The sequence below is a fragment of the Oscarella lobularis genome, chromosome 8 (genome assembly GCF_947507565.1).
Source record: "Oscarella lobularis chromosome 8, ooOscLobu1.1, whole genome shotgun sequence".
NCBI classification, from domain to species: Eukaryota; Metazoa; Porifera; class Homoscleromorpha; order Homosclerophorida; family Oscarellidae; genus Oscarella; species Oscarella lobularis.
The window spans coordinates 334,942-357,821 of record NC_089182.1 but is presented as its reverse complement, the minus strand read 5'-3'; the positions used below and the strand labels follow the sequence as shown (position 1 = coordinate 357,821).

Genomic DNA, 22,880 nt, shown 5'->3' with positions numbered 1-22,880 from the left:
GACGCAATTCGTTAAAATCGACTTCAATACTCATCTTATGACACTGAAATTCGACGAAACGATCAACGCTTCTTCTGCGGCACTCAATCAACTGACACTCTCAGTTCTGTTCAGGGACCTAAGCAGAAGCGTAAGCCTCACAAGCGGCAATGTAATAACGTCGAACGATCCAACCATTACTTTGGAATTGGATCCCACGGACGTTCACTCAATCAACAAAGAAACTGGTCTGTGCGTCTTTTCTCTGTCGTGCTTTGTCAGGCTGGGAAGCGGATTTATTCGCGACATGTCCGGAAACGATAACAATCCCGTAACTTCGACGGGTGCCGTTGACGAAAGCCACGTTCCTCTAGTGCTGCAACCGGACACTGTCGGCCCAAGCATTGAAAAGTTTGACCTGGACATGAACACGGGAACATTGTACGTGGAATTCTCGGAAGTCGTTCGAGTTTCTTCGCTCAAGCTCGTTGAAATAAGCCTTCACAACCAACTGAACAGTAATAACATTACTTTGAGCGGTGGCACAGTTCTTCCGCCCTTGGACGATGGAACGGACATAGCCGTTAGTCTTCTTGCAAGTGACGTGACAAAAATCAAAGCCGACTTCGCCTTGGCAACGAATAAGAACAGCACTTTCCTGACTCACACCGATGCCTTGGTTTTGGATATCAGCCGAAACAAAGCCGTCGAACGTTCGTTCTCTAATGCCCTTCAGGTATCGACCTACACCATCGACTCGACTAATCCGATTCTGACGCAATTCACCGAGCTAGACATGGGAAATCGTCTTCTTACGCTCATCTTTTCCGAACCCGTCGATGCGAAGACGTTCAACGCCAGCAAAGTCACTTTGCAAGGCAAAGCGTCCGGACCGCCTTACCCGGTCTACAATCTAACAGGAGGAACAGCCGTCACCAATAACGACGAAAAAACCCGACTTGTGATATCTCTTTCTCCGGACGATATTCTCGGTATCAAAGAAACAGACGATCTCGCGACGTCTCTGAGGGACACGTTTATTTCGCTCAACGAGGGAGCCCTTGAAGATGCAGCTGGCAATCCTGTGGACCGTACTGCCGTTGGCGTTAAGATTACTAGCCTCATACCGGACACGACACCTCCGTCTTTGACTAGATTCCATCTGGACGTCGACGAGGGTATTCTCACGTTGACTTTCAATGACATTGTTCGTGTCTCGACTCTGAATCCGCAAGAAATAACAATTCAAAATGCTTTGAGAACGGTTGACTCCACTGCTTCGTATCAACTTCTGCAGGGATCGACGAAGAGTTCGAACGGATTCGAAGTAGTTATTGACTTAGCGCCAGTAGACTTGAACGGATTGAAAATGATAAGAAATCTGGCAACTAACATCAACGACACTTTTATGACAATGACGTCTGAAGTGATTGAGGACAGCGGAGGACTCAACGTAATCGGCGTTCGTAATCCAGGCAGACAAGTGACAGAGTTCGTCTCCGATACCACGGCTCCAAGACTGGAGGAAATGTCGGTCGACTTGCACGGCGGAGCCGTCACTCTCAGGTTCTCCGAAGCAGTCGATGTTGCTCGCTTGGTTACAACGAAAATAGGACTGCAGAACGCGATGAATAAGAGCGACGCGACGCAGTCGTTTGTGCTCTCTGGAGGTCTTCCGCTACCTAACGACACGTCCGTCTCTTTCGCTCTTTACTTCACTGTCAAAGACTTGGACGAATTGAAAGAGAGAAGCAACATCTTTACTGGTCTCAACGATTCGTACATATTTTTCCCAAACACTACTATTTACGACATGAACGGAAACGCCGTCATTGCAATTTCGGACGATTCTTCTCTGAAGGCGTCGAGCTACAAACAAGATCTGATGGCTCCGGTAGTCAAATCGTACAGCATCGATATGGACGAGGGTACAATGCTCATCACTTTCTCGGAATCAGTTAATACAACGTCTTTCAATCTGACGAAAATTAGTCTTCAAAGCTCGAAATCGTCGTCCGACATCTATCAATTGACAGGCGGAAATGCGAGCGTCAATGACACCGTATTCCGCAGTCGATTCCACGGAGAGGGAGATGCAGTCGTCAAGCTCACCCTGACAACGAAAGATCTGAACGCCATAAAAGCTCGACCGGCGATTGCAACCAGGAAAGAAAATACGTATCTCGCTTTTGAAAAGGGAATGGTCGTGGACATGAGCAAGAATGAAATTGATGCTGTTCCAAACGGAGCGGCCAGTCGAGTTCAGTCGTTCACTTCCGACACGACGCGACCGACTCTAACGAAGTACACGATCGATCTGAGCGCCGATACAATGACGCTCGTTTTCTCCGAGACTGTCGACGTCAATTCTCTTGATCCGTCTGGAATGAAACTTCAGAGCCTGTCCCAAGCTAACGTCTCGACCGTTTACGTTTTGACGGAAGCGGTCGTGACAAGTTCGTACAGTCCTGTGCTTGAATTTAACTTCAGCACTATCGACATTAATGCCATCAAAGTGTTGCGGACCTTGGCGACAGCTACGAATAACACTTTCTTATCTATCACAAGCTCGGTGATAACTGACATGAACAGTAATCAAGTCGTTCCGATTTCCGATCAAAACGCTCTCCAGGCGGAAGAAGTGGTGAAAGACACTGTCAATCCCAGGCTAACATGCTTTGAATTAGACATGGACAATGGCGAAATGACGCTAAACTTTTCTGAATCAGTGGCCGTCAAGACGTTCGATCCCACGGCGATCACCGTGATAAATCAAGCGAATGCAAACGTTTCGCTGACCGGAGGAGTAACGCGCAGTAACGACGGAGCGGTAGTCGTTTTAGAATTGACGATTGCCGACCAGAACCGATTGAAGAAGAACGAGCAACTCGCAACAAGCCTTCACACCACCTACTTGATTCTCCGAGCTGGTCTAGTTCGAGATACAAGTAACGTCGTTTCGGCGGCTATTTCATCGGATGCGCCGTTGAAGAGCTGCGAGTACACGGATGACACTACTCGTCCCACTTTGGATTCCTTTGGTCTACGCATGAGCCTGGGCAACGTTCTGCCTCTAGTTGCCATTCTACGTTTTTCAGAAACAGTCAGTGTCAATACTTTCAACGTTACCTTCGTTACCCTTCAAGGATTGAGGAACAGCACTGGATCCAAAGCCACCTACACTCTGACCGGCGGGGACATTCTGACGGCAGAAGACAGCGCCGTTGTCGAAGTAGCTCTCACGAATGGAGACTTGGATGAAATCAAGCGACTCCCACCTGTTCTTCTCTACAACACAACGTCTTTTGTCTCTCTCCGAGAGAACGCTGTACTGGACATGGTCGACCTTAGATCGGTTGAAATCGAAAAAGAGGACGCTACTGGCGTTGCTGACTACAATGCTGATTTATCCACGCCCGAACTGGAATCATTTGACATTGATTTGAATGCGGGAGAGCTAACGCTGTCGTTTACGAAGAAAGTGGCTTTGGCGTCATTTAAACCAGAGAAAATATCCATTCAAAGTTCGCAAATTCTTGACAATGACACCGCCTCTTATGTCCTTTTCGGAGGAAACGCTTCCCTGGTGACCGACTTCGTAGTCAGACTAGTACTTGAAATCGAGGACCTGAACGGAATCAAAGCAATTGAAAAACTCGCAGCAGGAAAAGACTCCACCTTTATATCTCTTGAAAGAGGTGTCCTCACCGATCCTCCAGAAAACGAGGCAGCAGCAATAAGTGCGAAGAACGCGTTGAAAGTCGACGAGTACACGAACGATGTAACGAGACCCCAGCTCTTGTCGTTCGACGTCGAACTGAACACGAAGCGTCTCGTCTTACGCTTCTCTGAAAGCGTGAAGACGTCCTCGCTCGATCCAACCAAAGTCACCGTACAGAACGCGAAGTCGTCTCCCACCGAGAGTTACGTGCTCGCTGGCGGTGTTACGACATCACCTAATGGACTAGAACTAATCCTCGAGTTGAACAACACGGATTTGAACAAAATCAAGGCGTTCACAAATCTGTTCACGTCTAAAAACAACACCTTTATTAGTTTGACTGCAGGACTACTACAAGATACGGCCGGAAATGAAATCGTCACTGTAGCGTCTTTTGATGCGCTGCAAGTAAACGTTATTACTGAAGATCTAATCCGTCCTAGACTAAGCTACTTTGATGTCGACCTGGATTCCGGAACACTTCACTTCCAATTTGATGAAACCGTCAACGTAGCGTCGTTCAATTTATCGAAGGTTACTCTTCAAAATTCTCCAGCGAATGCAAGTCTCGCATTAGTCTTAGAGAAGAGCTCCATTCCTCATCAAAACCAAGCTCGAGTGTCGGTCGTTCTGCACGAAGACGAACTGAACTTCTTGAAGAAGGAGGCTGGTCTGTGTACGTCAAGAGAGAACTGCTTCGTATCGTTTCTGAACGATACCGTCGTGGACATGGTCAGTCGCTCTGCAGTCGGCATTCCTGCTGATTCTGCTCAAAAGGCTCGTCGTTTCGTTCCGGACACAACGAGACCGTCGCTAGACGCTTTTGTGAAATTTGATCTTTCAACGGGCAAACTGACTCTGCTCTTTTCCGAGACTGTCAACGTTTCCACTATACAATTTGACCAAATCACGTTGCAGAGCCTGTTCGAGCCTCCACTCGTTGGCAAGCTTACGCTGTCAGGAGGTTCAACCGAAAGCAGAGACGGAACAGAAATAGTAATCGACGTTGTTGCCGAAGATCTCATTGCTTTGAAATCTCAAACTTTCCTCTGCAATCGCCGAGGCAACTGCTACATCACAATCACACAAGATCTCGTCAAAGACATGCAGGGCTACGCGGTTACGCCTGTCCTTTCAGAAGCACCGGGAAAAGTAGTGCAAACCTTTGTCGATGACAAAACAGACGTTAGACTTCTGTCATTCCATCTAAACTTGAACGATTCGACATTGACTCTTACCTTCGACGAGGCCGTAGACGTCAGTACGCTGGACGCCACTCAAATAACACTGCAAGACTCGGCGAACGATACAATTAATGCTATTCAACTTTCCGGTGGATCTTCAACCAGTCCGGACGGTTCCGTTCTTGTGATCGATCTTCTCAAGGCGGATGCTGATGCAATCAAAGCGTCGACATTTGCTAAGATCCTAAATGATACGTTTATCAGCCTGACAGCTAAGACCATCAAAGACAAAGCTTTTGTTCCGAATGAAATCGTACCCGTTCCGAACGACCAGGCTCTTGGGGCCTTGACTTATACCCCCGACAGACGTCAACCGCAACTGAACGACTTCAAATTAGATTTGGATGCGGATGAACTGGTGCTGACTTTCAGCGAACCGATCAATATTTCTTCTTTTGACGTCACTAAAGTAACGCTACTATCTGGCTCTGGCGTGTCTTACTTGTTGACCGGTGGTGAGCTGATCACTTCCGACGACAATCCCGGGTCAGTCGTTTTGACTGTGAAATTGAATGCCGAAGACACGACTTTCCTGAAACTGAATAAATCTATCGCCACCAGCAGCGAAGACACCTACATCAATCTTCCCGGAGATGCAGCGATCGATATGGCAGGAAATAGCTTAAAGGAAACTGTTGCCAGAAAAACAGCGGCCTTCTCTGCCGACGCAACAGCTCCAAGACTCGAGTCGTTTTCTCTGGATATGAATTTGGGTCAGATGAACTTGACTTTCACGGACGTAGTCGACTCGCAAAGCTTCAATCCTCTGGCATTTACCATACAGGACGGAGAAGCGTCATCTGGATCCTACACATTGATGTCTTCCACGACAAGCAGTCTCGGTGGCTATGCCCTGACCGTCGATCTATCCCTAGTCGACTTCTTTGGAATCAAGTCTGTTTTTGGATTGGCAAAGAACGAAAATAAGACATTCATTACAATGCGGGCATCTGGAGTTGACGATCACGAGGGCGTTGATGTCATTGCCGTGACTGACGGCAACGGAATTCGTGTGAAATCTTTCACGACCGATGACAGCCAACCTACTCTGGAAAACTTCACCTTGGATCTCGACCTGGGCAGGCTGATACTTACGTTTTCTGAAGGCGTCAACGTCTCCACTTTGGATATTACGAAGTACACTATTCAAGCGGCGTCGAATATTAGCGATGGAAGCTGGAGAAGAATCACTGGAGGAGAACTTAGTCAATCGGAAGACGGTCTCACGGTCACACTAAATATGCTTCCTATTGATCTCAATGTCATCAAGAAAGATTTGACTCTTGCTACGTCGAAATCGAACACTTACCTATCGATTGCCAATGACTCCGTCTATGACTTCTTTGGCAACAGATTGCCGCGGGTACCTAGCGACGTGGCCGTGAAAGCTTCCACATTCGTTGAAGATCGGACAAGCCCTGTATTGGTGTCATTCTCTTTGGACATGGATTCAACCGTTCTGACTCTGACGTTTGACGAGACGGTGAATGCTTCAAGCGTTCAGCCGATCTACGTCACACTTCAGTCGAAAGAAAATGGAACAGCAGGCACATTTAGAACGCTAACGGACACGACCACGTCTGCAAACGACAGCACCATCATCGCGTTTTACCTTTCAGCAGACGACGCAAATGCTATCAAGCTTGATCGATCTCTAGCTACAGGACAACTGTTTACGTACTTGTCTCTTACTCCCGATACGTTGAAGGACATGAACGGAAACGATATTGTGGAAATCAGGAGACAATTTGGTGTGCTCTGCTCGTACCTGTTCTATTCCGACAGAACAAAGCCCAATCTTCTTTCTTACGAATTCGATCGAAACTCCGGCGTTTTCACTCTAACGTTCGACGAGGTGATCGACGTCGATTCGGTCGACTTCAAAGAAATCACTGTCCAGAAAAACTATTCTCAAGAGGTAGGAAACTTTCACGTTTTAACAGCCGGAGCAGTATCGTCGTCGGGAGTCAAGCCGATTTACCGTTTCTCTCTAACAATCGATAACCAGAATTCTATCAAAAGAATCGAAGGACTCGCAAAGACGATAAATGACACTTTCATGGCTCTCACATCGTCAGCTCTAAACGACATGAACTACAATTCTCTCGTAGCCGCACCGAAAGACAAAGCGGTTCAAGCCAAATTCGTCTACCCTGACGTAACACCTCCTGTGCTGCATTCGTTTGACTTGGACATGGACTCTAACAAGCTGTATCTTACGTTTGATGAAGTCGTATACACAGACACTCTTACGATTCGGCGGCTCTTCACACAGAGTCGCAACGACTCGACAGCGGATGCAAGTTATGCGCTCTCTGACAGCACGTGGACCAAGGCAAATGATATTTACGTCACGGTGAGTCTATCTCTGGCCGACTCAAGTGCTTTGAAGCTGGAAAGACGAGTTGCTACAAAAGCCGACAACACTTTCCTCAACGTAACGTTTGATGCGGTTAAGGACACTAGCAACAATCCAATTAGGGCTCACAGAGAAGCTCTTCGCGTCAAAACGTTTACTCCGGATACCACCAACCCGAAACTTCTCTCGTTCAACCTCTCTCTTAGTACAGATGAGCTGACGTTGTCTTTCAGTGAAGTTGTCGACACTGCGACATTCAAAGCAAACTTTATCAGTATCAGAAACCAAAAGATCGCGGCATCGGAGGTAGTTAACTTGACCGAAACAAGCGTTACGTCGAGTTCAAGCAGTGATACGATTATCGTTAGTTTATCATTCCGAGACAGAAATGCAATCAAAGACTTCGAGTCCCTAGCTACGGAGTCAGAAAACACTTTCTTGTCCATCAGTCCTCAAACAATCAAAGACATGGCCGGCAATGAAGTTGTTAGAATAAACTCGTCAGCTGCCTTGGAAGTTACGACTCTTTTCCCCGATCTAGTGCCGCCAACTCTAACGGACTTCGATCTCAGCATCGATAACTTTACTCTGCAATTATTTTTCTCCGAAACGGTCAATCTCACGTCTCTTTCGATTAACTCGATCACCTTGCAGAGTGCGAGCTCGACACCAGCAGAGAAATATTCTCTAACAGACAACAGCACCGCAACGAGACCGACTTACAGCTCTATCCTAATAGACATTGGCTTGAAAGACATGAACGCAATAAAGGAACTGAAGCAACTCGCCACTGAAGAGAAGAACACGTACCTCTCAGTTGCCTACGGTGCTGTCTTCGATATGGCTCGTAATGCTCTCAAAGCAGAAACTACGCAAGTTCGAAGGTACGATCCTGATTTTGTTCGGCCGACTCTCGTCTCATTCGACATCGACCTTTCGAACGGAACGTTTACTCTTCACTTTAGCGAGACGGTCAATGTCAGCAGTCTCGAACTGATTCGAATAACGTTCCAGGCTAGCAACAAGTCGTCTCTGATCTCTGACGAGCAGCAAACTCTTACGGGAGGAACCACTCTGAGCAAAGACAGCTCGGTGGTGCGCGTTCGTTTTGCGAAAGCGGACATCGACGAATTGACTCGTAAACCGTTCTGCACAAGAAAATCGAACTGCTACCTATCATTGACGAGAGAAACCGTTGACGACATGTTTGGAAACGAAATTGTACCGATACGACGTGAATCTGCTATTCAAGTAAATATCTACGGTTTGGACAAAACGTCTCCTAGTCTGGAGCAGTTTGCCTCGTTTGATCTCGACAGCGGAGTAATGACGATCGTTTTTAGTGAAACGATAAACAGTTCGTCGGTCGATCCAACGGCACTGTACCTTCAAAATTTCTATGTTTCGCCCGTTCATCGCGTCTATTTGACTGGCGGACAGGTGATCTCAAACGATTCGACACACGTGTCTATTCAAGTGACGGCGAAAGACTTGAACGACGTCAAATTCTTCAACAAACTCTGCCTTGATAATACGAACTGCTACGTGCGTCTCAGCAGCGACTTTGGATACGATATGGCAGGAAATCCGATCCTTCAAGTCAACACAACGGTCTTCGATCAAAAGCATTTGCCGACTAGCTTCATACCAGACACTACGCCTCCAAACGCGGTAGCGTTTAGTCTGGACATGGACGAAGGAAATCTGACGTTAACATTCGATGAGACCGTTCAAGTCTTGACGTTGGAAATCATTGAATTGACTATTCAAGACATGAAAAATGCGTCTGCCGTTCAAAAGCTTACGGGGGGCACCAGGCGAACAACCGAAAATGGACTAGAAGTCGAAATAGCTCTCTCCTTGTTTGATCTGACTGCAGTCAAAGCATACACGACAATGGCAACAAATGTCAACGATTCCTACATCACCTTCACCAACAAATTGATCAAGGACACGTCTGATAATGCAGTCGACGCGAGAGTCAATGGTATAAACTCTCTCAAAGCCAGCGGCTACGTCGACGACATAACCGAACCCACAGTGACTCGTTTCGCCTCATTGGACATGAACCAGGGCCTCTTCACTCTTTCTTTCGACGAACCGATTGACGTACTAGCTCCAATTGGCTACAACCAACTGAAACTTCAGCGAACAAGCGACTCATCGAGCATCTCCTACAATCTAACCGGAGGAACGCCGAGCTATGCGACGTCGGACAAAACCCTCGTGCAAATCGCTCTCAACGCCGACGACGTGCGCGAAATCAAACTTAAAACCGATCTAGCGACGAAAAAGGAAGACTCGTACATTGCTATCGGCTACGGATCGTTTGTGGACATGTCCGGGAATAAGGTCAAGTCTGTTTCGTCGGCTCTGGTCGCCAGCTACTTCAAAGATATAACACCGCCGAATCTTCTTCGCTATAACTTCGATTTGAATACGGGACGAATGAGTCTGACGTTCGACGACGTCGTGCTTCGATCGTCGTTCGATCCGACGGGTCTGACACTTCAGAATTCGCGACTAGGAAACGACTCGTTTAATAAATACACTCTCACGGGCGGATCGTCGCCAAGCGACAACGGCTACGTCATCGAGCTCATTCTGGCCAAAATCGATTTCGACGAGATCAAGAGAAGGGACGGACTGGCAAGAAGCTGCTCTAAGGAAACTACGTACGTGACTCTTAGGTCAGAATTGATTGAGGATGTCGCCGCCGTTCCCGTGACGTCAATCGTTTCCGATCGTGGACTCCAAGTCTCGAATTGCACTCCCGACACGACTCGACCTCACGTTGTGGACTTCAGCGTGGATTTGACCAAAGAAATCATTCACCTTCGCTTCTCCGAAACCGTCAACATTCTCAAGCTTAAACTTTCCGAGATCACGATACAAAACGAGAAGAACTACACGTCGAGTACTGTTGCGTTCTCTCTGACGGGAGGCCGTCCAGATCCTGATGTTGCTGCTGTGGAATTTTCAGTTTATCTGACTCAGGGAAATCTAAATGCGATCAAAGCGTTAACGAATCTTGGAACGAACGTCAACAACACGTTCCTTGTAATTCCGTCGACGGCTATTGAAGACATGAGCGGAAATGCTCTCGTACCGATTGAAGCCGATAACGCTAAGCAAGCAATCGATCACGACACTGACGTAACAGCACCGGCACTTGTAGCATACAATCTTGACATGGACGTCGGAATAATTTCTTTCACATTCACCGAAACCGTGAATACGTCATCATTTGTTCCGTCTCTTATCACACTGCAAAATGCAGTGACATCAACTTCTGAGTATCAGTTGACTGGCGGGCTTGTAACGAAGACTGACGGTATCCACGTAAATGTCACAATAACGGTCGACGATTTGAATGAGATAAAGAAACTGAGAGACGTGGCTGTGAGCAAAGAAACGACATTCATGACTTTTCCGGCAGAGATGGTCAAAGATATGACAGGTAACAAAATCGTTGCGCTTGTCGATGGACTGAGTGCTCGGCGAGTGGCGATATTCACGAACGACACAACGAAGCCTCAACTTGTCTGCTTTGATCTCGATCTGAACACCGGAACGCTCACGCTCATCTTCAATGAAACGATCGACGCTACAACGGTCAATATGACGCAAATTTCTCTGCAGAACAAGGCGTCCGCTCCAGTGGAGAGTCACACGTTTTCTGCCGAAGCCGTTGTCAATGGAGATGCGACTCATATTGCCATTCAACTCACTACCGACGATCTGAACAGAATTAAAGCTTTGACGAACTTGGCAACCAATTCTGAGAACACCTGCCTTTCACTGACCTCGATGGCGTTAAGCGATATGAACTCGAACAGCGTCGTCGAAATAAAGAAAAGCTCTGGATTCTGTGTCTGCAATTTCACCGAAGACAAAACGGGTCCAGTTATGGAAACATTCGACCTCGATCTTGATAGCGACACTTTGACTCTACAGTTCAGCGAAACTGTAAATGTGAGTACACTACTGATTACCGGCTTCACGTTGAGCAACAGTTCGACTGCCAAGTACACTTTCAAAGAAGGCGCAATACAGCCAGAAAATTCTCACATCGTAGCGGTCAATATGACAGCATTGGACCTGAACGAAATCAAGCGACTTACCAGCTTGGCGATCAGCAAAGAGACCTCGTACCTTTCGGCTTTAGCTGGATCGGTGAAAGACATGAACGGCAACAATTTGATTTCTGTTCAGAATCTACTCGTCTCTAAGTACACAAAGGATGAATCGGCTCCTACGTTGGTGGCTTTTGATTTGGCAATGCGCGGCGGAGTGCCGCCACTTGTTATCATATTGACGTTTTCTGAAACAGTCAAGGCAATGTCGTTGTCACCGAAAAACGTAACTCTTGCTGTTGCTGAAAACGCGACCGGATTAAGCCAAGTGTTCACTCTTACCGAAGGAAATGGAACGGTAGACGACTCGACAGTTGTAGAAATCACTGTTAGCCACAAGGACCTGCAAAGCATCAAAGCTTTGCCACCGCTTGGACAAGAGATCAAAAACACTTTTATTTCCATAACCGAACTTTCCGTGAAGGACATGGCAGGAAATAGGGTCAATGCGGTACCGATTTCTGACGGCTTACAAGTTCGAAATCACACGTCTGATTTGATTCCGCCGACTCTCCGTCGCTACGCGTTCGATCTCAACACTGGTCAACTTCATCTGACCTTTTCCGAAGAAATGATTTTGCAAACTTTCGTTCCGAATCGATTTACGCTTCAGTCCGCCTCGTCGTCGGGAACGACTTTCTCTATCACGTCCGGAAACTATTCTCTGATAAACGGAACTATTGTCATACTGCAGCTCTTTGAAAACGATCTAAATGAAATCAAGAAGCTAACCGACTTGGCTACGAAGCGAACCAATACGCATCTAGTCATGGAAAAGGACGCTATGCGTGACTTGGCTGACAACGAAGTCTCTCCAATACTAAGCAGCAGAGCCGCGAGACCCAGAGTCTATACGCCGGACACGACGAGACCCTACCTTCTTTCATTCGACCTGAATCTAAACAGCAAACTAGTGACGATGAGATTTTCCGAAGCCATGAATGCTACTTCACTCTCGCCACAGTACATCTCGTTCCAAAATAGAGAGTCTTCGCCGAGCCAAGACTACACGCTTACCGGCGGAGCATCAAACTCGAGCGACGGATTGGTCTTGCAATTCACTCTAACTTTCCTCGACAAAAACGAACTGAAGAAACGAATCGAGTTGGCTACGGAAAACGACAACACGTTTTTGAGAATGACTAGTCTCGCTGTTCGCGACATGAGCGGAAATAGTGTTCGAGGAATAGGCGTCTCCTATGGAATGGAAGTGTCTTCCTACGTCGGAGACGTTGTCCGACCCAGTTTGAAATCTTTTGACGTCGACATGAACGCGGGCTTGCTTGTTCTCCACTTTGACGAAACGATTAATATTACCAGTTTGAAAGAGACCTATTTCACTTTGCAAGATAACGCGACGACGATACGAGTGAACCAGACTCTGACTACGAGCCTTTCCTACGACGATGACACGTCTGACGCGACTATTGTTTTATCCCCAGAAGACTTCAATGAAATCAAACGAAAGGAGTTCTGCGTTGACAACAACACCTGCTATCTGACTTTTGAGGATGATGCTGTGTTGGATATGGTTGACAGACCGATAGAAGGGATACCAAACGGATATGGACTTCAAGTCGATGTCTTTACGAAAGACACCCGCTCACCAACGTTGACGGAGTTCACCAGCATTAACCTCGAGAATGGAGAAGTGATTCTTACAATGGACGAGACTGTCGATATCTCTTCTCTTCGGTATGCTACCATCACACTGCAGAGTCTTTTTGAAAATCCTCGCACGAATCTCACTCTGAACGGAGGCGTGACACTCAGCACTAGAGACACTCCAGTCGTTGTGTTCCAATTACTCACCGACGATCTTGTCAAACTCAAGACCAACGCCGAATTGTGTGTAAGACGAGGCAACTGCTATATTACCTTTACCAACGACTTTGTCGTCGACATGCGCAACAACAAAGTTGCTGCAGTTGACCAAGGTTTTCCGGGAAAAATAGTCAAAACTGTTTTCAGAGACGTGACGGGTCCTAAGCTAGAGAGCTTCAGTCTTGACATGAATGAAGGCCTTCTCAATCTGACGTTCAATGAGCCGGTAAATACCGGACCGTCGTCTGTGGACGTAACTCAAATAACGTTGCAGCGCTCCGCAAACGTTAGCAATCTTGCCGACGAATACACTCTGACCGCCGGAACCACAACGACCAGTCCCAATGGGCGTCTCGTCACTTTGGATCTATCTCTTGATGATTTGCACGGAATAAAAGCGACAGCTTTCGCTAAGAATGCTAACGACACCTACCTACGACTGGAACCAAACGCCCTGCTCGACATGTCTCTGATACCGAATAAAGTTCAGAGGATTTCCCAATTCAATGCGACTCAAGTTAGCGTTTATGTACCTGATGAAACCAAAGTGGTACTGTCTTGCTATCATCTCGATTTGGACCGTTCCCAGATTGTGCTCACGTTTAGCGAGCCGGTGAAACCAGGCACGCTCAACTGCAGCGGTCTGACACTCCATTCGAACGATACGAGCGGCCACGGCGTTGATCTGAGGCTGACCGACTGCGTACTCGCTCCAGGAAGCACAGAGAATGGTCTAATAGAAATCACCGTCGAACTATCTCAGGCTAATACGATTGCGATAAAAACCGACTATACCTTTGGAACTTCCATCGAAGACACCTACCTGTCAATCGATTCTGGCAGCATCTTAGACATGTCTGACATAGCCGTGACGAAGGCGTTACGTGTTCCTACATGCGATCACAAAGACGACAAGACAAGGCCGTCGCTTCTCAATTTCGACCTCGATATACATCTAGGCGTACTCAATCTCACCTTCGACGACGTCGTATTGGCTGACACTCTCAGGGCGTCTGCAATCACGATACAGAATGCGAAGACGGCGTCTCTTTCGGTCGATCTGACCGACTCGAGCATTACGCGAAGCACCGACGGCTACGACATTCGCGTCGTTTTGTCTCACTTCGATCTGCTGCGGATCAAGGACGTCTATGGCTTGGCTATCAGTCCAGAAACCACGTTCTTGACTCTGCGTGCATTCCTCATCGACGATCACGCTGGAGTCGATGTGACTCCGATAACTGACGGAAAAGCGAAGCAGGTGAAATCGTTCGTCCAAGACGACACCAAACCGTTCCTGACGGATTTTGCTGTGGACATGGATCTTGGACTGTTGACTCTGAACTTTTCGGATACTGTCAATCTGACTACGTTTGCTGCCCAATGGATCACCTTCCAAGACAATAAAACTGCTTCCTCTGATCAAGCAAAGTTCACTCTTACCGGAGGAAATTCGCAGCGATCGTTAGACGGAACGGGAATTCTGCTCTATCTAAGCGACGACGATTTGAATGAGATAAAGAAAAACACGTTAATTCTCACCGATGTCTCCAACACCTTTTTGTATCTCAAAAATTCGACCATACTTGATTTAGCCAGAAACCCTCTGATAGGCATTGCTGAAACCGACGCCAAGCAAGCAAAGGCATTCACAAGCGATTTGACGAAGCCTGAGTTGCTGTCGTTCGATCTCGACATGAATAATCGAACACTGACAATGACGTTTTCTGAGACGGTCGAAGCCAGTACATTGGATCCGACGGCAATAACAGTGCAGAGTCGAGCCAACGGAACGGCACCATCGACATTGTCCCACATCCTGATTGAGGGAAGTGGCTCGAAAGAAGACAGCACAGTACTGACTCTATACTTGACTTCGAAAGACGTCAACTCGTTGAACAGAATTCGAGGTCTGGCTAGCTCCAGGTGGAACACGTATCTTCGCGTAACCCGTGCACTGGTAAAGGACATGAATAACAACGAGGTGGTCGCTATCTTGGAAGCGGATGGCGAACGCGTGTCGGTGTTTACTGAAGATAAAATTTCGCCTAATTTCTTGTCTTTCAATTTGGATTTGAACAGCGGAAAAGTTCGCCTTACGTTTGACGAAGTCATCGACGGCAGGACATTCCAAAGCAATGAACTGACTATCTTATCCGAGAAACTTACGAATTTTACGACCAGCTACAAATTGACTTCTCAGAGTCAATCGTCCCAAGAAGACGACACAATCATAGAAGTGACGCTGTCAGCGGGCGACTTGAATGAGATAAAGCGACGTCGAGAACTCGCGATCGACAAGAACACGACGTACATTTCCATACGAAGTCAAGCCGCGAAAGACATGAACGGCAATAATGTCAACGAAATTGCTCCGACGGCTGCAGAGAGAGTCGCAAACTTTACGCGCGACACAACTAAGCCTTTGCTGATAGACGTCGTTCTTGACATGAATACCGGTCTACTCGAACTACGTTTCGACGAGGTCGTGGACGCCAATCTCACGACGAGTCGAATAATCATTCAGAATCGAAACACCAGTTTCTCGTCGAGCCTCCCCTTGGCGACGAGCTGGACGAACAGCAACGATTCAACAGTTCTTGTCATAGTGCTGTCGGCTGACGATCTCAACAGCGTCAAGCTCGACCGGACGCTCGCCGTTCGAACCAATACGAGCTTTGTCCGACTTGAAGGCAAGGCTGTCGCCGATATGAGCGGAAACTTGAATGATGCTATGCGAAACGGCTTGCAAGTTAGCGACTATGCCGAAGATGAAACTCGTCCTCGACTTCTTTCGTACGAAATGGATGCTAATTCTGGAAACCTATTGCTTACCTTTGACGAGGCCGTGGACAGCGCGTCTCTCAAAGCTTGGACGCTCACTTTCCGTTCAGCAATGGGAAGCAATGACTCGAACTCAAGTTACCGACTTTCTTCGGCCAGTGGAACGTCGTCGCCGAATGGCGTTCTAATTACGTTGAATATTTCAGAGAGCGACTTCAATGAGATCAAAAAGCGAAAGGACCTTGCAACAGAAGTAAACAATACCTACATATCAGTATCAGCTGACTTCATTTTCGACATGGCATATCTCGAAATCAATGAGATCAAACTCGGCAAAATTGCCGACCGCTTTGTTGCCGACACGACGTCTCCAAGTCTAAGACTCTCTGAATTGGACATGAACAAAGGCGTTCTACTCCTTTCGTTCACAGAGACTGTTAACGTCAGTTCGTTCAACGCCGACAAGATCACAATACAGAGTGAAGCAAGCAACAGTCCTCCCGCTAAATACACTCTAACGGGAGGTACGTATCGGAGAGAGGACGGCCCAACCATTCGCTTGCTCTTATCCGACATCGATTTCAACGTAATTAAGAGCCTTGACGTGTTGGCCATAAGTTCTGGCACGACGTATCTATCGTTTCCGTCAACGGCAGTAAACGATATGAGTGGAAACCCGGTAAATTCTCTATCTTTAGACAAGGCGCAAAAAGCAATCAAATTTGTCAACGATTCCACCTTGCCGGAGTTGCTCTCATTCAACTTGGACCTGAACAGAGGGGAATTGCTTATCACTTTTTCGGAAACAATCGAGCCGTCTTCATTTAACGTCACTCAACTTTGGCTGCAAAATTTGGCTAAGAACGGAACCTCAGTCAGACGTCTAACAGGCTCTGTCTCGGAACTTTGGAATCTTGTTTCAGTCACCGTTGGTCTTACCGATGACGACTTGAATGAAATCAAACTCGATCGTGAATTGACAACGAAAGTGAACAACACATACCTTCGATTCAATAAATTCTCAGCACTCGACAAGAACAATAACAAACTTAAAGAACTTGAGCAAAATCTGGCTAAGCTCGTTCTAAATTTCACGGAAGACAAGACACCTCCCGAAATCACTTCATTTACATTAGACATGGATCATCCGCAGGAATTGCTCTTGACGTTCGACGAGCCAATCAGTAGCGAAACGGTCAACATTTCCAGCATATCGCTGCAATCAATGGCCGAAGCGTCAGTGGAAGACCAATACACGTTAACATCTGGTACTGTAGTCTCGAACGACTCGACCGAAATTATTGTGAGGCTGTCGTTCTTCGATGCGACGAATTTGCAAAGAATTCCATCGATCGGTACGAGTGCAGCGAACAGCTATCTTGGAATAGGGAGACAAGGACTTCGAGACATGAACGACAATTCGATTGATGCCATTCTCAATGGAAGCTACGTCAAAGCACAGGACTTTGTTCCGGATACAACTCGTCCCTTCCTTACTAACTTCACTCTCGACATGAACACCGGTCGACTGTCGCTCACGTTTTCAGAAACTGTGCGCGTGTCAAGTGTCTTAGTGACGGAAATCTCGATCCAAAGAGCCGTCGGTCCGCTAACACGCATACCGGGTCTGACTCTAAGAGGAGGAACCGTAAGTTCACAAGACTCGTACATTGTCCACATCGATTTCACCAAAGCAGACTTTGACAAACTTAAGGAAGAGACTAATCGAGATCTGGCAACGAACATCGACACCACGTACATCAGCTACAGCGATTCAGCGACAGTACTTGACATGGTTGGCAACAGAGTAGTAGAAATTCAGCCTGGGGACGCTAAGAAAGCAGCTCAATACATCGCCGATCAAAGTCCGCCAGTCCTGCTTGAATTTGACTTCAATATGGCGAGCGAAGGTTTATTGAATCTTACCTTTACGGAAACGATGGACGTTTCGACAATCAATGCGACTGGTTTTGAATTCCGAAACGCTGAACTGAGGAAAGACTCCACGAGAATTGTCCAACTGACGAGCGTTACCGCCCTTGACCCGTCCGTCGACGGAGTCGAATTCCAGGTCATCGTTTCAGAAAACGATATGAATGAATTGAAGAAATACACTGACTTGGGAACAGATGCAAATAACACCTATCTTTTCTTGTACGACCGAGCACTCGAGGACATGGCTGGAAACGACGTGTCTGAGGAAGGAGGCGTCGCTGTAAAAGTGACCAACTACGCAAAGGACGTGACGAGGCCGAAGCTCAGCGAATTTGGACTTGATATGAACACGGGAATATTAGCTTTGACGTTCTCAGAAACCGTCAACGCGTCGTCTCTGGCTGTCAGTGGAGTCACGTTAGTTCCTTCTCAAGGTGCAAACAGTTCTATCCATAAAATTCGCGCTGGTGTTTTGACGGAGCTTCACGATTCGCCGACGATCAGAATCAATCTCTCTATCAGCGACGTAAATGACATCAAACGACTCACCGCCTTAGCCTCTTCTTCGGACAACGCGTACATCTCAATTACAAATTGGACTATCGCCGATATGGTTGGACTTCCAGTCGAGCGTCTTGAAATTTCAGACGCCCGTGTCGTTACCAAAGAGAATTTTGTTCTCGACACGACGAGCCCGGTATTCCAAGCGTTCTCACTAGACATCGACAGTGGGGTTTTGACTTTTACGTTCGACGAGACCGTCGATGTGCAAACCCTGGGCCTTACAACGAAGAAGATAACGTTGCTATCGGACGCAAACAGAACAACGAGTTATACTCTCAGCGGAGGAGAACTGCTCGATGACGACGATCCTACGGTCCGCGTGCAGTTGTCAAAGATCGATCACGATTTCATTAGGCTAGACACCGACCTGGCGACCGGATATGACAACACGTTATTGCTGCTGGAAGACAACGGAATTCAGGATATGGCTGGAAATTCTGTGGATGAAACGCTCAGATCAGTGCAGCTGTTTACAGGAGACTCTAGTTCGCCTAATCTGGAATCGTTTTCGATGGATCTTGATCTTGGCATTCTGTCGCTGAACTTCGATGAGCCAGTTGACGTCGAATCGATGGCTTTCACCAACATAACGCTACAGTCATCGGAAACAGGAGGCACGTCCTACACTCTAACTGGAGGATCAACGAACAGCTCGGATGGTCTCACGATCGACGTTATCCTAACAATTCACGATTTAAACAACGTCAAGAGAAATACGACGTTATTCGTCGACCGCAATTCGACGTTTTTGAGCGTCGCACCGACGTTGGTAAAGGACATGGCCGGAAATTTGCTGAATAGAATCAACGAAACGTCTGCTTTACCAGTGGAGCAATTCTTCTTCGATACAACTCGACCTCGTTTGCGTTCGTTCGACCTTGATATGAACACTGGAAAGCTGACTCTATACTTCAGAGAAACGATTGATGTGTCTACGACAAATGTGACTGCGATAACACTCCAACTGGCGTCTCGCGTCAATTCAACATCTCAGCAGTACAGATTGAAAGACCGTCAGTTGATCGCCTCGACCGACAGTACATCGGTCCAACTGCAGTTGAGCTTAGACGATTTGAACGAAATAAAAGCGCGTGGCATTGCCTTGCGTCGTTTGGCTACGGCGCTATTGATTGACGAGTTTGCCGTAAAGGATATGAACGAACAGCCCGTTTTGCCACGATACAACGGAAATGCTATCACCGTTGCCACGTTCGTCAACGATTTGACCAGGCCTAGTCTACAAGAATTCGATTTGAATATCACAAGTGAAGAACTGATTCTAAGCTTTTCGGAAACCGTCGATGCCAGTACTGTGAATGTAAGCGATTTTGTTTTGCAAAACGCTCAAACAACGCCGACAGAAGTCGTTCGTTTATCAGCCGGGAGCAAGCCATCTCTCGCCGATGGTCCGAAAATAGTCATCAAACTTAGTACCGACGATCTCAACGAACTCAAAAAGATGACCCGTCTTGCCGTGTCGTCCTCGACGACGTGGCTGTCGGTCTCTCAATTAGGAGCGAAGGACGCTTTTGGAAACCAACTCTTACCAGTGCCTTCTTTGCCGGTCTCCAATTTCACTCTGGATTCTATCAGACCTAGGCTTCTGACATTCTCTTTGGACATGAATGAGGGACTAATAACGCTAAGCTTTTCTGAGACTGTCAACATCACGTCTCTGAATATGACTGAAGTGACGCTGCTACAGAACGCGACGAGTGACGACAATGTCACGTCGTTTGTGTTCTCCGGAGGCGACGTCATTACGAACGATTCGGACATTGTCATTGTAAAAATCATCAGCCGAGATCTCAACGCCATCAAGAAAGACGTCAATTTGGCAACGGGTGCGAGTAACGAAACGACCAACTCCTATTTGTCGATCACTGCTAGAGCCATAACGGATATGAATGGAAATCAAGTGTATGCCGTAGCAAAATCAAACGCCTTGGCTGCCCGGCCATTCGTTTCTGACGTCACCTTGCCGGAATTGGTCGAATATACACTTGATTTGAATCTCGGATTGTTGAAATTCTTATTCAGTGAAACTGTCAACGCTTCGTCGCTGCAAGTAACCGAAATCGTTCTTCGTAATCAATCAATCGGATCGCGAGTCACCTACCGTTTGACTGGAGGAAGTGTAGTGAGCGACGACGGAACGCTTGTACAAGTGAACATCTCTACAGCAGACCTAAATGAAATCAAACGGCTGTCTGGCCTTGCGACGACCGAGAACACGACGTTCCTATCTCTTTCCGGCGATTTTGTTAGAGACATGGCTGATAACTTTATTAGTCAGATTTCCGTTAACGCCAGCAAGCAGGTGAATCGCTATATTGAAGACAAAGTCCCGCCAGTTTTGACGTCATTTGACATCGACATGGATGCTGGATCACTTGCAATGACCTTCTCGGAAACGGTCAAGGCTTCAACGTTTACTCCAGCGGCTATTACCATCAGGAATGCTCCAATGGCCACTGGACCTGACAACACCTACGTTCTAACCGGAGGCAGCTCCTCGCTTGAGGACGGAACTGTGATTACTCTAAATCTGAGCACATCAGATCTAAACAACCTTAAAGCTTGTCCTACTCTGGCTATCTCAATCAATACGACTTTTATTGCAATGACGAATATGGGTATCAAAGACATGAACGAAAATCCCGTCGTTCCTCTTAGCAAAGGAAAGAAAGCGAACGACTACGTTTTTGACGAATCGCGCCCTGATCTGGTGTCGTTTAATGTTGACATGGATATTGGAAAGATCTTCTTCACGTTCAGCGAAATCGTCAATAAAACAACTTTCAAATTAGACGAATTCGTTTTTCAAGATTCGATTACTCCTGCTAACGTTACGTACAACATGACTGGAGTTTAGAATCACGACGAAAAAACATTGACGGCTTTTGAACATATATTGTATGTCTTATTATGTTTACTTGTCAGTTTCTTAGCATACTTTTTTTACAATAATTCATTTTAGTGTGTTTTTGTCTGTCATTTAGTTTTAAAAATACACAACATTTTAATTACGACGCTCCGCGGAGCAAGTCGCGTTGGACAAACAGTAAGCGTAGAGCGCGCGACCAAAGTCTTATTAATGCAGTCCTCCATTTAGTGGAAGGGGAAGACCAAGTTTCCCGCAGACCGCCTCGACAGCATTCAGCATATTGCGCATATCCTCTTCGAACAACTGTCCAATATTGCCAACGCGAAAACAATTCGCTTTCGTTACCTTTCCAGGATACAATACAATGCCCAGCTTGCACAACTCGTCGTAGAAAATATCGAATTGAAACCTCGGATGCTTTGGATACAGGTACGACGTAATAATATAGGCGTCACGATGACTCGCATCGAGGAACTCCACAAATCCCATTCTCTGCATTCCTTCTCGCAGGATCTCGCAATTTCGCCGATACCTCGTCATCCGCGCCTCGACGCCCCCCTCGGCTTCCAATTCCAGCAACGCCTGCTTTAGAGCTAAAAAAGCGTGAGTTGGCGGGGTGAAGCGAAACTGGCCCGTTCTTTCCAAGCCTTCGTATTGTGCGTATAGATCGAGACTGACGCTGCGCGCTTGGCCACGGCACGTCGACAATTTTTCCACGTTGGCAATGACGAAAGAAAAGCCCGGAACGCCTTCGAGGCACTTGTTACTGGAGCTCACCACAAAGTCGGTATTGGAAAAATCAGTCGGTATGGCTCCGAAACTACTCATCGCATCGACGAGGTACAACGATGCGGGGGAGTATTTTCTGATCAGATTTCCAATTTCTGTTATATTGTTTACGATTCCTGACGTCGTTTCGCAGTGGACTGACGTTACCATATCAAACTTCTTTTTCGAGTTTTCCGCGAGCAACGCTTCGATCTTTTTCAAATCAAGTCGTTCGTCTTCGGGACCGTTATAGAAGGTGACGTCATAATTAAGAACGTCGCAGATGGCGGCAGCGCGCGCGCCGTAAGCGCCGTTCGCTAGTACGAGAACCCGTGGCATAGTCACGTGACATTCTTCTCTCGATCGCGGTAGACCAGTCGTTAGAACGGATTCGAGTGCATACGTACCGCTGCCCTGCACAGGAACGCACGTATAGACGCTCGACGGCAAACGAGCGAGCTCGACGATCCGATCGCGAACGAATCGAATCGTCGCGACGAAATTCTTGTCACGCGAGCCGACGTCGCGCATCATCGCCGCTTTCGTCGTTGCGCTCGTCGTCAGCGGGCCCGGCGTGAACAGTTTCTGCTGCGAGAAGAGCCGACAACGCCAGCGCGACGAAACGACGACTCCGAGTCGATGCCCCATACGAAAATGTCGTCACGCGAGACAAATACAG

At 47.2% G+C, this 22,880-nt stretch overlaps 3 protein-coding genes across 4 annotated transcripts in view; 2 read left to right on the top strand and 1 right to left on the bottom strand.

Annotated features, from left to right (window-relative positions):
• LOC136190795 (uncharacterized) overlaps window positions 1-21,598 on the top strand; it is an 82,447-nt gene extending 60,849 nt beyond the window's left edge. The window contains exon 2 of the mRNA XM_065979061.1: window positions 1-21,598. This exon is cut by the window's left edge and continues 60,611 nt beyond it. Coding sequence (XP_065835133.1) covers window positions 1-21,421 — 21,421 coding nt within the window. The 3' untranslated portion in view covers window positions 21,422-21,598.
• On the bottom strand, window positions 21,414-22,862 carry LOC136190797 (2-aminoethylphosphonate--pyruvate transaminase-like). Its single transcript, XM_065979064.1, has one exon. The coding sequence runs from the start codon at window positions 22,847-22,849 to the stop codon at window positions 21,641-21,643; it is 1,209 nt and encodes a 402-aa protein (XP_065835136.1). The 5' UTR covers window positions 22,850-22,862; the 3' UTR covers window positions 21,414-21,640.
• LOC136190796 (uncharacterized) overlaps window positions 22,574-22,880 on the top strand; it is an 18,727-nt gene continuing 18,420 nt past the window's right edge. For both annotated transcript variants that reach the window (XM_065979063.1, XM_065979062.1), the window contains exon 1: window positions 22,574-22,880. The gene's annotated coding sequence lies outside the window, so the exon portion shown is untranslated.

Bases quoted from the DNA above. Each gene is read 5' to 3' on its own strand.
- LOC136190797 (XM_065979064.1), bottom strand. From the start codon at position 22,849: ATGGGGCATCGACTCGGAGTCGTCGTTTCGTCGCGCTGGCGTTGTCGG.